Source organism: Neofelis nebulosa, chromosome 1, assembly GCF_028018385.1.
Source record: "Neofelis nebulosa isolate mNeoNeb1 chromosome 1, mNeoNeb1.pri, whole genome shotgun sequence".
In the NCBI taxonomy this organism is placed as follows: domain Eukaryota; kingdom Metazoa; phylum Chordata; class Mammalia; order Carnivora; family Felidae; genus Neofelis; species Neofelis nebulosa.
Window position 1 is genome coordinate 100,554,045 of NC_080782.1, and position 15,048 is coordinate 100,569,092.

Here is a 15,048-nt window from a genome sequence, read left to right on the forward strand (position 1 = left end):
ATAACATGATTCTTTATGTGGTTTTTAATTTTTTGTTATGATTTCATTTCATTGAGGACTGATTACTATGGGAATTTTGGTGTGCCTAGGCTTCGTGTTTAACATTTGCCTCTTCTGGGGCCCTTAGAAGTTTATCAGCTTCACACAAGTTTTTATGCTCACTTCTCAGTTTGAGTTCCTGAACCACACAAATTATATAAATTTAGTTCTTACACACATGTGTAGTATAGGCTTGAGTCTCTGATTTTCTTTTTCTTTTTTTTTTAATGTTTTTATTTATTTTTGAGACAGAGAAAGACAGAGCATGAGCAGGGGAGGGGCAGAGAGAGAGAGAGACACACACAGAGTCGGAAGCAGACTCCAGGCTCTGAGCTGTCAGCACAGAGCCCCATGCAGGACTCGAACCCACAGACTCTGAGATCATGACCTGAGCCAAAGTTGGATATTCAACCGACTGAGTCACCCAGGTGCCCCTAAAAAGAAAACCAACTTTAAAAATGAAAAACTCTGCTGCAAACCTGATCTGTCTTCCCTTGTATGTTAGGGACTTTTTTTACCTTGCTGCTTTCATGATTCTCTCTTTGCCTGAGTATTTTGTGAATTTGACTATGCTATGCCTTGTTGATGGTCGGTTTTTGTTGAATCTAATGTTCAACATCACTCATCATCAGGGAAATACAAATCAAACCACAATGAGATACCACCTCACCTGTCAGAATGGCTAACATTAACAACTCAGGCAACAACAGATGTTGGCGAGGATGCAGATAAAGAGGATCTCTTTTGCATTGTTGGTGGTAATGCAAGCTGGCGCAGCCACTCTGGAAAACAGTATGGAGGTTCCTCAAAAAACTAAAAAGAGAACTACCGTAGGACCCAGCAATTGCACTACTAGGCATTTATCCAAGGGATACAGGTGTGCTGTTTCGAAGGGACACATGCACCCCAATGTTTATAGCAGCACTATCCACAATAGCCAAAGTATGGAAAGGCCCAAATGTCCATCGATGGATGAATGGATAAAGAAGATGTGGTGTATATATACAATGGAGTATTACTCGGCAATCAAAAAGAATGAAATCTTGCTATGTGCAATTACGTGGATGGAACTGGAGGGTATTATGCTAAGTGAAATTAGTCAGAGAAAGACAAAAATCATATGACTTCACTCATATGAGTACTTTAAGAGACAAAACAGATGAACCTAAGGGAAGGGACACAAAAATAATATAAAAACAGGAGGGGGACAAAACAGAAGAGACTCTTAAAGACAGAGAACAAACAGGGTTACTGGAGGGGTTGTGGGACAGGGATAGACTAAATGGGTAAAGGGCATTAAGGAATCTACTCCTGAAATCATTGTTGCACTATATGCTAACTAATTTGGATGTAAATTTAAAAAAATAAAAAATAAGGGGCGCCTGGGTGGCTCAGTCGGTTGGGCGGCCGACTTCGGCTCAGGTCACGATCTCGCGGTCCGTGAGTTCGAGCCCCGCGTCGGGCCCCTGTGCTAACAGCTCAGAGCCCGGAGCCTGTTTCAATTCTGTGTCTCCCTCTCTCTGACCCTCCCCCATTCATGCTCTGTCTCTCTCTGTCTCAAAAATAAATAAACGTTAAAAAAAAAATAAAAATAAAAATAAAAAATAAAATAAAATAAAAACTAATAAAACTGAATTTCCCAGTCAAAAAAAAAAAGAAAGAAAGAAAGAAAAACTCAAAAGAAATATAAGGACTTTAAAGTCATTAAGAATCTTTTGTAAATGTGAACTTTTAAATGTTGGAGACTTCAAATCACATTGGGGATGGGGTGACCCTATGGCCAGATAGAAAGGAAATGAGATGATTTTAGTTTGGGGCTACCTTGTAACACCGTCCAATCAAAACATGTAGGCAGCCTCCTCTATACCCGTGTAGACGAAGTACAGAAGTGATAACAATACTAATAGTTGGTATTCACTGAGTACTTATTATATGACAGACTCCCCAAATACATTTCTGTTAAGTAGCAGTACCAGAACTAAAGCAATGCCAGGCAGTCTGGCTACAGAGCCTGTGCTTGTAACCACTGTGCCATATTGTACAGAATTGTAAAGGAGGTGTCAGAGACAAAGATGGTCCTAGCACAGTAAAAATAGGAAATTGGAATAAAATTTTCATGAAGCTTTTAGTAAGCACAATATAAACTATGTAAAGCTGCTTATTCCAAAGACAGATCCTAGGTTGGGTTTTTTGTTGTGCTTTTTTTTTTTTTTTTTTAAGGTAAACAACAAGTAATGAAGGACTAAAGAAGAGGTTCTTGGGGGGAAGATTATGCTGGACCCTCCATGGTGGAAGGTGTAGCTTGTGTGGAGTTAAAGGTTATTGTCCATAGTGGCCAAGACTGAGTGCATCCACAATATGAGCAAAAGAGAAAGGAAAATCACCTCCAAAAAGTGTTTTCTTTATCCTGACCTGTAGGTAGAGGCGTAGCCAGTTCAGACCTTTAGTTTGCTTTTATAGCCATTTGATACAAAAAGAAATAAATCTCATTTGTTTTGCATATTTATATTTTATAGTTCTGCTTTGATGCATTTCATAAATGACAGCAGTGAGATTGCTTTTCCACATAATTGGATGTGTTTATTATATGCATTTTTCATGTCCCTTGTAGGCACCAAAGTAGAATTTCAGGGCAGTATACTTCAGAAGGCTTTGAGAACTGATACATTTTTTAAATGAATGTATATTGAGAATATATTAAAGAATAGATAATATGAGTCAGTCCATCAGTTTTCATTTATTGAGCACCAGCTATATATCCAAGAGTTTGGAAATCATTCACAAATACAAAAGCTATGCTCCTGCCTATAGATCTTACTATTTTGAGGGAGAACTATAATATGTAAGATATTATATATATTAATGCTAAGTTTTGTAGCACTGCAATTCTTAAGTAATTCTGAGAAAGGAGAAATCAGTATGAATCTGATTTGTCAGAGGTTTCATGTATGAGATGGGTTTTATATAATAAGCAGTATTTATTGAATTCTTAATTTGCAATGGCCCTGTCCTAAGCATTTTACATGTGTTAGTCTGTTCAGGCAAGGAGAGGACAAGTAACTTGCTAGAGCCCCCCAGCTAGGAAGAAGTGAAGCCAGAGCACACCCAGGCAGCCTGGTTCCAGAATCTACTCCATGATTACATCTCTCATAGGAAAGAGGTGGATCTGGGCAAAGTTAATTGAAGGCATTCCAGGCAAGACAGTCACTACTGACAAGGGCGTGGGGAGGGGGCCTTAAATCCCGTTTGTGAGTTTTTGAGAGAGTAGTGTTTTGTATTTTAAGATTATGTGTGAGATTTTTAATAGTGTGCAGTGATAGTCACAGAGCCTTAAAGTAAACTTGTTGCATATATGTGGTCTTTAAATATCATGTGCTCTCAGTTGTTCTTGTTTCACCTACAGCTATGATTGTAACAGAAGTCAGTGAGAAATTGTGATTCTTTATATGGTTGCTACTCTTACAGTCTTTTTGCCAGGAGTAGATCTGCTACATAAATCAAAACATTTAAGTTCGCTTTTCCCCTCAAGTATGCAACATTTATACAGGTAAACAAAGCATGAACACATTTTGAACATAAAGCAAAATAAGCATTGTAGCAGCACTTTCTTTAGCACTTTTACTGTGCATTTGACAATTGCATATCAGAGAGAAATACCTACCTTCTTGTAATGAAGTTTTTAATATTTTTATCTGATAGCATCATACCATCAGTGCCATTCTACAAGGAATAGAAGAAAAACAAGAAAATTTACTAGAATTTGAAATAAGAACCCCTGAAGATGCAGGTAAGTATGCACCCATACTCAAGTTTGATTATTTCGTACATCCAAGGTCATTACTACCTCAACTTCTTACGGTACATGTTTATGTCAAAGCTTACAGTGGCTGAAAGTAGCCTTTTTTTTGTGATGGTAAAGTGCCAGAAATGAGCATCAGAAGTCATTTATGCAAACCAGTAGTTAGTGTACTTGTTGATCAAGATACTTCTAAGACTCAAAGTATAGCATAAGTAACATGAGAGACACTTGAAACAATGATCAGAGATAAGCCACTACTGGTGATATGTTTAGATGAAGATGTGAAGAAAAAAAGAAAGCACAATATAGTGACTAGGGAGGAGATGATGTTACTCCCTGCAGCTATGGTAGCTCTTTAAAAACAGATCTGCAGAGGAATATGCAGTTGTGACTCAAGTAGGGCAAATCCTCAGACCTTTCAGATGAGCAGATACACCAGGTAAGTATCTTAGCATAGATGTCTTCCTGTTTACAAAAGACAAGTGATTCAAAATAGTAAATTTGACTTTGATCCCTGACCTACTAATCGGAATTTCTCAAAAGTTCACTGAATATTTGTAAATCTTTGATAGCTCACAGTTGTGTTTTCATGAGTTAACGATTACAAGGTAAAAATTGGGTCTTGATAGATTTAGATCTGAATGTTTAAGTAGTTAAACATATCTCCTCAATCTTTAATGTAATAGGATACAGCTATTCATCTCTTATCCTAGTTCATACTGTACAGTCTTTTAAAAAATTATTTCCTTTTAAATTACACCCATTCTTTCATCTTGGCCTAACACATGGTAAACATGTTATGTTTTGAGGAAAATAATACAAAATACTGTAATGTATACTCCCAAACAAATGTGAATAGTTCATATATTTTATTTAGTACTTATAATACCTTATATACCTAAGATGAATTTTCCAATTAAAAAATTTTTAAATTTTTTTTTTCAACGTTTTTTATTTATTTTTGGGACAGAGAGAGCCAGAGCATGAACGGGGGAGGGGCAGAGAGAGAGGGAGACACAGAATCAGAAACAGGCTCCAGGCTCCGAGCCATCAGCCCAGAGCCTGACGCGGGGCTCGAACTCACGGACCGCGAGATCGTGACCTGGCTGAAGTCGGACGCTTAACCGACTGCGCCACCCAGGCGCCCCAAAAAATTTTTTATTAAAAGGCATATAAATACACTTCAAAAAACCAGGAAAAAAATGCTAAAAATACCTACTGTCCCACCACAGTATTTTGTTGTATTTGTTTCCTTTCTTCTAAGAATTTGGTTATGCAGTGACACCTCAATAAAATTATTAAAAACATAGTTTAGATCATGCTAAACTTGCCAACTTTACATTTTCTCTCTAGAGCCATTATTCTTAGTGGTTTACCTAGTATCCTATTTTGTAAATGTTCCAGGGCTTAATTTTTCCGTTTTTCTTGAGCATTTACATTTTTCTACTTCTTTGCTATTTTATAGTATATAGCTTTTTGAATTTAGGACTGTCTTCATAGGAATGATTTGGAACTACTGGCTCAAAAATTTATAAACATTTTAAAATCTATTAATTTGTATTGATAAATTATTTCATAAAGTATTAGATATTAATTTGCACTTTCACCAACACACATTAGTGTTTGTTTTCCTTTACATTGCTAATAGCAACAGTATTTTCATTTAAATTAATTTTACCAGTTTAATGAGAAAAATGTGCCTCATATTTTCACTTACCTTATTATTAATGGTATTTTTTCTCTAGTTTTTTTTCCTGCTTTGTGAATTGACTGTTCCTGTTTCTCTGCTAATAAGTTGGAGCCATTTTATACAATCAAGTTATTGACTCTTTTTCTGCCATAACTGCTGCAAATATGTTTTTCAGCCACTTAACTGTCTTTTTATGCTTAAGTACATACATTTTTAAATTCTGTATAATAAAATGTATCAGCCTTTTTCCTTTGCTATTTCTTTTAATGCTTTTAAGATTAGAAACTTTTCTTCCCTCCCCATCCCTAGGCTTTGTAAATTAATTTTATTCTTTTATGACCAATACATTGACTAGTCAGGACCCCTTTATCTTCATCCCACTGCCCCTTTAAGGGAGGAACGGTAAGGCAATGGGACTCTAGAGTTCTTGGCTAGCAGTTGCTAGCCTAAATACTAGGCTAAATACTGACTGCCACTGATTCCATCAGTCTTTGGCGGATGTCTAAAACTTAGTCTCTTCAGAGCAATTTTCTGAGTCTTTTCTGAACTTGTATATGGCTCCTGTGGTGTGGCAGGGCAGTGCACATTTTCCTTTCCCTGGCTCCTCTTTGTCTTCTGTCAGCTGCTGCTGCTGCTGTTTTTTTGTTGGTTTTGTTGTTGTTGTTTTGTTTTTTGGTGGTCCACCTACACAGACTCTCTCTTAGGTAGAAGTCTCCATGGTCAGTCTCACAGGGCAGGCTCCATACCAAGTCTTCAGGATCCTGGCACTTTGGAACTGTGGTTAGAAAGGAGGACAGTTAACTTTCAGCACAAGAGCAACTCTCCCTTTCCCCTGGTGTCCACATGTCTTGCCCTGCAGGGCCTCAACCTCTAGATTTCAAGCCAGGTGTGAGTCCATTATCACCTCAAAAGAAAGTTATTACTCTCTTCAACAGTTCTTTGAGAAACTGCCCTCCTTAGGCTTGAGACAGAGAGAAACCTCACCTCTCAGTCTGGCTGTTGAGAATGGAGATTCCCATCCAGTTGAGCAATAGCTCTCTGAAGAAGTGTCTTTACAAATTCACCACTTCCTTATTCTGACACCTTTTATATCTGTGATTTGGCTGAGGAGTCCAGGAATAACAGATCCCATTTTGTACATTTTTCTGTAGGTTTTTCTTTTCTTTTTTTTTTAATTTTTTTTTTTTAACATTTATTTATTATTGAGAGACAGAGAGACACAGAGTGTGAGCAGGGGAGGGGTAGAAAGAAGGGGAGACACAGAATCCGAAGTAGGCTCCAGGCTCCAAGCTGTCAGCACAGAGCCCAATGCGGGGCTCATACTCACAAACCATGAGACCATGACCTGAGCCAAAGTCGGACGCTTAACCAACTAAGCCACCCAGGTGCCCCTTCTGTAGGTTTTTCTTATCGATGTCTTGTATTCACTTTGATATCAGAAATCTTAGTGCCTCAACCAAACTGACCAAAAAGATATTTACTTTAAACATTTTGTATATTGTTTTTTTCCTATGCATTTCAACTCTGCTCTTCATTTGAAATCTCTTTTCCACACATGACACAAGATGAGGATAGAATAGAGTCCCCCACCCCCACGTAACTGTTCCACTTCCTTCCTCTTATCTGTTGAATAATTTCTGTCATCCTCATTCTTTATTATCATATATTAAAATCTTACATATATTAGAGCGATTCTAGGTTCTCCCTAAGATACCACTGATTAATGTCTCTGATAAATAAGTATATAGTGTCAAGTTACATGTAAAATTCTTCCTATCCTTTTTTATAGAAATACTTAGAATTTTCTTGGTTACTATGATAATGTTATTTTTACCTGTGATTTAAAATTCAAGTGCGTGATGGGCAGAAACTACTCTGGGAACACTGACTCTTTACTGATCAAGTCATTTGTCTGATTTGCAAAGGAAAGTTCTGGAAAAAATTTCAACTCTGAACTTCATGTCATTTCCCACCACTGATTTTCTCTACGTTATCTAGAAAAATATGCATTGGTCTAAAATAATTAGGGAAAAAATGTAAGAAACAAAGCCAAAAGTAAAATAAAATAAAATAAAATAAAATAAAATAAAATAAAATAAAATAAAACAAAATAAAACAAAATAAAGTCATTTAAAAGAAAATGTATTCATCTAAGCCTTTCCATTTACTACTTGGGAATGTGGACTTGGACATAATTGGCATTTGTGTGTAAATCTTGTGGACTTGTGATGGATGGGGCAGAGCATGATGCTGTTACTTAGGAAGCAGTGGAAGAAAATAGGAAAATTTTAAGTAATTATTATAAAAATAATTTTATATAGATCTTTGTGAACTTAGATATCATATAGCCCTATCTAAATGCTAAGTGTAAAGAACAAGAACTGATGGCATGATTCTTATTATTAGGTAAATATAATAAATAGTTACATACAGTATAAATATATAGAATAATGCATTAAATAAATACACAATTTAAAAAAAAAATTGACACACACAAACAGGTACCCTGCTACCAAAGTATTTTTTTTCAAATCAAGAATAGGTCTTTTCTTTATTCTTTTTTTTTTAAATATAATTTATTGTCAAATTGGTTTCCATACAACACCCAGTGTTCATCCCAACAAGTGCCCTCCCAAAGTATTAACAGTAGTCTCTTTTGTGGAGTAAAAAAGAGGAGAAACGGGGGGTGAAAGTGGGATACTCTTTTTTACTTTTCTTCTGTGTAAACATTCATATTATTTGAAAATTTTTCTTACAATGTGTTCCTTTTGTGTTTTAAAAGTAAGTAAGTTTAACAAAATATTTATTTCCTACCCTCATTTCACAAATAAGGAAAGTAACCAAAGGGGTCATATGTCTTGTCCAGAGTCACAGAACTTAGTGGAGTAGCAGGATTAGAACTCAAGCTGGCCTGCCCTCTTCAGGGTACTTCCATAGGGTGGCATAATTCAATGAGCCTTGGTTTATATATCTGGGCCATTGATACTGGGGAGCAGAGTAGGGAAATAAATTTTTTAAAATTTAACAGTAAGGCTGAGTCCTCTGTGATCAAATGTAACAATTGCTATCTCTCAGTTAACTTTTTATTTTATTACCATGTTTCCAGAACAATACATTGAAAAGATGTTAGAGATAAAAGAGGTTATGGATAATGTGCTTGCCAAACAGAAGGCAGAAAGGGATGATCTGGCTAAAAAATACAGGTGAGTGAAAAAAGTAGAACTGCTTTAGAATTTTCATAATTTACCCCTTTTTAGCTACAATAGTTAGGTCTGGAATTTTTTAAGAATACACTTGTTGCTTAGGGCCAAAGAATGACCATGAGGTCATCTAATCTATTACCTTCATGGGGAATTGTACTTCCCAGAAAGATATTTTTCTTTTTTATTACTTGAAATATTCAGAAGAGGACATTTTAGTATCTTAAAAAGTTGTCCATAGCCAAGAATTTTATGACAGCCTCTCTGGTCATGAATCCCCAAAATAAATTTCTTTCCATAGTAAACTCAGATTTTTTACACTAAAATTTTTTCTTTTTGCTATCACAAATGTTATCTAAGTGGTGTAACCATGTGTTTTTTTGTGGTTTTGTGTATGTCTTAAACTCTCAGGGCTTTTAAGGGGTTTTATCCTGATTATATTATATCCTCTTCTTTTCCCTTTTTTGAGAAAGATATATTGTTTTTTTGTTTGGGCATATTTTTATTAGTTTTTCATACATAGACTTAGCTACCTATGCCTTCTTTTTTTTTTTTTCTCATGAGAACTTTTAAGGTTTACTCTCTTAGAACTTTCAAATATACAATACAGTATTATTAACTATAGTCACCATGCTATACATTACACCTCCATGACTGACCTATTTTATTACTGGATGTTTGTACCTTTTGACCTGGGGTCAAAATGGGTGAGCCATTTCACCCACCCTCCACCTTCCACCTCTGGCAACCACCAATCTGTTCTCTGTATATATGAGTTCATTTTTTTGTGTTTTGTAGTTTTTTGTTTTTTGTTTTTTTAGATTATACATATGAGTGAGACCATACAGTATTTGTTTTTCTCTGTCTGACTTCTTTCACTTAACATAATGCTCTCAAGGTCTATGCATGTTGTCAAAAATGACAGGATTTCTTTCTTTTTAATGTCTGAATAATATTCCTCTGTGTGTGTGTGTGTGTGTGTGTGTACATTTGTACATTCCACATCTTCTTTATTCAGCCTTTGATGGACACATGGGTTGCTTCCATGTCTTGGCTATTGTTAATAATGCTGCAGTGAATATGGGGTTGCAGTTATCTTTTTGACCTTGTTCCTTATTCACCTGTTATTTTCTAATTTCCTTTATATTCTTTTGTTTAAAGTTTGTTTATTTTTAAGAGAGAGAGTGTGAGTGCTGTGCGTGTGTACCATTGGGGGAGGGGCAGAAAGAGGGAGTGAGAATCCCAAGCAGGCTCCACGCTGATGCAGGGCTCAATCTTACAAACCGTGAGATCATGACCTGAGACAAAATCAAAAGTCGGGTGCTTAAATGACTGAGCCACCTGCACCCCTCTAATTTTCTTTATATTCTTATAATCATTTGACATCTATTGCATGTTCAGTTTTTTTCTGAACTTATTTAAAAATCAGTTTTCTATTTTCATTTACAAATCTTTTATCTTCATTTTGCTTTTTTCTCCCCAGTGAATAAATATTACAGATTATTTCTCTTTTCTGTTTTCCTGTTAGTATAAAGCAAGTGAGCTTATAGGACCTACAGGTAGGTCAATTACCTTTGGAGAAGGTAAACTTTGGAGAAGACTAGCTTCAGTTTTCCTTTATGTTCTATGATTAACAATATACCTGGAGTTTTGGGAAGTTCCCAGGCAGTTGGGTTTGTAGGGGTGTAAGTCCTTATTTATACTATTGTAAGACTTAAAATCTTGTAATCTTAAAACCATTTTTATTTTCTGTCTGAACTCTGTTTTAAATGTGATATTACTAATTTTTTCTCCTCTGTTCAGCTTCTTGTATTTTATGCTACTAGCTGTTTGCTAATATTCTTACTGCTTCTTCCACCTACGTCTACTATTCACTCTGAAATCTGGTCTGCTTGAAGTTCAGTACCAACAACCCTAAACTGTGATACTATTGCTATCCCTTAAAGCAGCTGCTTTAGGGTGATCCCTGAAGGTCATTGAGACCATTTCAAGGGGTGTATGAAGTCACAACTGTTTCTATAATGAAACTTTTTGGCTCTCATTCTCTCATGAGTGTATAATGGAATTTTCTAGAGGCCACATGTGTGGTGCTATCATTATTCTAATAGCCGATGGGATGTATCTTTGTATATTCTTGTGTTTTAAAATTTTCTGTTTTATTTTGTAGAACAGTAAATATTGATAGATAGACCCATATGAAAAAAGGCCCTTTGGGGTCCTCAATAATTTTTAAGAGTATAAAACAGTCATAAAACCAAAAAGTTTGAGAACTACTGGAAACAAAGAGTCCAGTATCCTGAAGGTCACTGTAGTGTAGATGAGTATAACCAAAAGAAGGGTGTGAAGCAGCCATTTTCTCTCGCTCTCAAGCCCATTGTGGTCACACAGGTTAATGCTTGTCCCAGTAGTCCCTCTGGACCCGAAAGTGCCTCAATACAGGTTCAAAGTACAATTACAGTAATTACTTGATGGATTGACATTTCTCAGGTCCAGCTCAGATATAATTATTCAAAACAGTCTCACTCCTCCATAGCTCTAAGGGAACTTGAGTGGAACTTACTCCCAAATTTTATTTCCCGATACACCTTTCCACTATAAACAGGTAAGCAAACTCTGAATTTAAAAATGGTGTTCCTCCTTCCAACTAAACAATCCACATTTGTTTTTTTTCAGGGTTGACTCACAACTGATAAATAATATAAATGTGGATAACCACACCATCACCTCCAGAAAAAGGCAGTCTTACTTACCTTAAGAGTCATTTTCCTTTCAAAGGAAATACTTGTGTACTTTGGGCTGATTAAAATTTAAATTGAGACAAAGTATCTTTAAAATCTACATGATTGCTAAAAAAAGTTTTCTATTGTTTTTGTTTTTTTGTTTCTCTTTCTGTTTCTTTCTCTAGAGTGTCCATAGAATCATTTAAGCAAGGAGTCCTCAGAGAACAACTGGCTAATTTGGCCACAAGACAGAAGAGCCTTTTAGTTGTGGCAAAAAAACAGAAAAAAATTAGCCAGAAAATTCAAAACTATAAAAACATTACATCTACGTCTGGTCCTGGTTTGAAGAGGCTGCCATCCAGCTCAGAAATCTCTAGTGAAAAGGACAGCCAAAGGCTTACCAGTCTGGGAAATTCAGTGCAGCCCCATTCAGGTTCATGTTCTCCTGTCAGCCTTATTTGTGGAAGCATACAGGAAACACAGTCATCTCTGGAAACGTGGAATGGCAGCCAAAATACCAACACTTGTGTAAATTTAGAGACAGTGAGAAGGGAAGAATTTTTTGGAAATGAGCTGAATTCTAAACAGAATGTCAATGACTGTACCTTGGATGGGTTATCAAAATCCAGACATTCAGATGGCACTAAGAAGATTAAATTACCATCCCAGCCTGTTGCTTTTCTTGCTCAAGCAGAATATTCACAAAAAGAAAATGATCTTACAGAAACTCCAGCCAAAGGGAATGAATCTTACAGTAGTCCTTCGGCAGTAACTGGCACATTAAATATTTCAGAGACTACAAGCAGACTTGCTGAAAATGATGCCCATCTATCAACTGTTATTTGCGATCAGGCTCCTACCAATTGTGATCCGAAAAGAGGAAACAGGAAAATAGCTTCCCAGCAGCCACCTAGGGGGACATTAGAATCCTCAGCACACCAAGGGACTGATGCCTTAGGCAGTACTACTGGGCATCAGATGAAATCATATCTTAAAAAATCAGTTTTTGCTGTTCCCCATGCTCATGATGGTGAGAGCTCCTGTTCCTCGGGATCTGGCCGTCAACATATTATAAAAAAGCCTTTAAACAATAGCACAGCTCCCAGAAAGAAATGTATGCAGATAAAAGATCTGATATTACTAGGAAGAATTAATCCAGGAAATAACATTCTGGAATTCAAAACACAGGTATCCTTTTTTTTCTCTAAAATCATGTAATTTTATAAATAAGCAAATAAATGTTTCTTTCATAAAGTGTAGACATTTAGCTCTGATTATGGATGTAGGGTTTGGCTGGCTTCTTGAATGAAGGGACAAAAACGTTGTATTCTTAGCTAGTGAAATCATGCTTTTGGGTTGCTCTATACATTTTAGTCACTAGCACCTTTGGGCTCTCAGGCCAGAGTTAGTCAATTATATTGGCCCTGGAAGAATTTAAGAACAACATAAAAATAATAAATGGGAGCTATCTTTGGTTCTACAGTTTTAGGAATTACTGTGCACTGCTGAAGCTTACCCAGATAAAGGATAGATATAAATTCATCTTCTATAGAAGTTCAATTTAGAAATAAGAAGTGACTTGGAATTTGGATAAATCTGACTCAATGAAAACAATATCACATATGCATAAAAATCGAAGAAGAAAGGGTACCTGGGTGGCTCAGTCGGTTAGGCATCTGACTTTAGGTCAGGTCATGATCTCACGGCTAGTGAGTTCGAGCCCTGCGTTGGGCTCTGTGCTGACCGCTCAGAGCCTGGAGCCTGCTTCAGATTGTCTCCCTCTCTGTCTGCCCCTCCCCTACTCACACTCTGTGTCTCTCTCCTTCAAAAATAAGCATTTAAAAATTTTTTAATAAATAGAAGAGGAAAAAATTGTTCTACTAGAAAATGCCCACAAAACAGGCATCCTGTCCCCTTTCCCTACATTGATTTTGACTTTTTGAAAGAGGAATTCAGAATGGCAGTGATTTTAAGAATCCTGGAATGTTTCTTTGCTAACGGGCAACCAGTTCAATAGAAATTGGTCTAGGCTAACTGGAATTTAATCTGAATGACCACTGTTCTAGTCCTTCCATTGCTGGTTAATAAGGCTTTTCCTAGTTAAAAAAACTTTACTTAAGTTAGGAGCAAAAAAATTAATTTTAAAATTTCACATTGTAGTTTAAAGACCAAATTAGTGGCTTGATCTCAGGTCTCTTGATGTTCCTGTTTGCTTGCCTGTCAACCAGTTACTGCTAAGTAGTACCTACATCAGATTAGCCAGAGAAACTCAGATTTTAGTTAGTAAATTAGTTACATTAACTCAAATTTTGGCAGTTGTGGCTACTTCTCTGGAGCAGCCATAATAAAATTTTCATATAACTTTTCATATTTCAGCTATTTCTTAACAGCTTTATTGAGATATAATTAACATATGTATTTAAATTACATGTTTTTACATATGTATTTACATAGTAAATACATACTATGTGTATTTAAATTAAGCATTTTGACAGATTTTGATGTATGTATACATCTGTGAAACCATAACCACAAACAGGTAATGAACATATCCATTACCCCCAAAAGTTTCTTTTTGCAATTTTGTATACCTCCTTCATACTTCTTCCTTCCCATGCTGAACTCCAGATAATTACTGGTCTGCATTCTGTCCTTATACTTTTGTTTGCACTTCTAAGAATTCTGTAAAAGTGGAATTACACCATATGTGTTCATTTTTGTCTGGCCTCTTTCTCTGAACATAATTACTTGAGAGTCATCCTCATTAGAGTGTGTATGTATGTACTACAATTTGTCATTTCATCTGTGATAGACATTTAGGTTGTTTCCAGTTGTTGACTATCGCATATAAGCTACTATGGATATTGGTGTACAAATTTCAGTATGACACAGGCTTTTGCTTTTCTTGGGTAAATACCTAGGAGTGGAGTGACTGGATGAAATACGGTAAGTATATATTTAACCTTTAAAAAAACTGCCGAAGTTGTTAGTAACATTTTACATTCCCACCAGCTGTGATGAGTGTTGTGGTTCCTCCATATTCTTACTTAGCTAAGTGTGTATGTATGTACTGCAATTTGTCATTTCATCTGTGATAGACATTTAGGTTATTTCCAGTTGTTGACTATCGCATTTAGTATGATCCGTCTGTTAATTTTAGTCATACTAACATATAATGTAGATGTATGTATATAATATGTACATATGTATAGTAGTTTATTATTGTGGTTTTATTTTGCATTTCATAATGATTAGTTATGTTGAGCATCTTTTCGTATGCTCTTTGCCATCCATACTTATTCTTCGGTGAAGTTCCTTTTCAAATATTTGCCTGTTTTTTTATTGGCTGCTCATTCTCTTATTTGATACATTTTGGATATAAGTCCTTTATCCAATACATACTTTGCAAAATGATTTTCTCCTAATATAGTTTTGCCTTTTCATTCTCTCAAAATTGTGTTATAAAGAACAAAGTTTAAAATTTTGATGTAGTCCAACTTAGCAATTTGCTCTTTGACTAATTACGTTTTTAGTATCATATCTAAGAAGTCTTTGTCTAACCCAAGGTCACAAAGATTTTCTCCCAGAATTTAGGTCTGT

General features: G+C 35.9%; 1 protein-coding gene across 5 annotated transcripts in view; it reads left to right on the forward strand.

Annotated features, from left to right (window-relative positions):
• The window catches only part of ANKRD31 (ankyrin repeat domain 31), a 138,086-nt gene that overhangs the window by 93,414 nt on the left and 29,624 nt on the right, over positions 1–15,048 (forward strand). For all 5 annotated transcript variants that reach the window (XM_058729520.1, XM_058729524.1, XM_058729491.1 and 2 more), the window contains 3 exons: positions 3,739–3,826; positions 8,635–8,731; positions 11,634–12,636. In XM_058729520.1, coding sequence (XP_058585503.1) covers positions 3,739–3,826; positions 8,635–8,731; positions 11,634–12,636 — 1,188 coding nt within the window. The remainder of the gene's footprint in view (positions 1–3,738; positions 3,827–8,634; positions 8,732–11,633; positions 12,637–15,048) is intronic.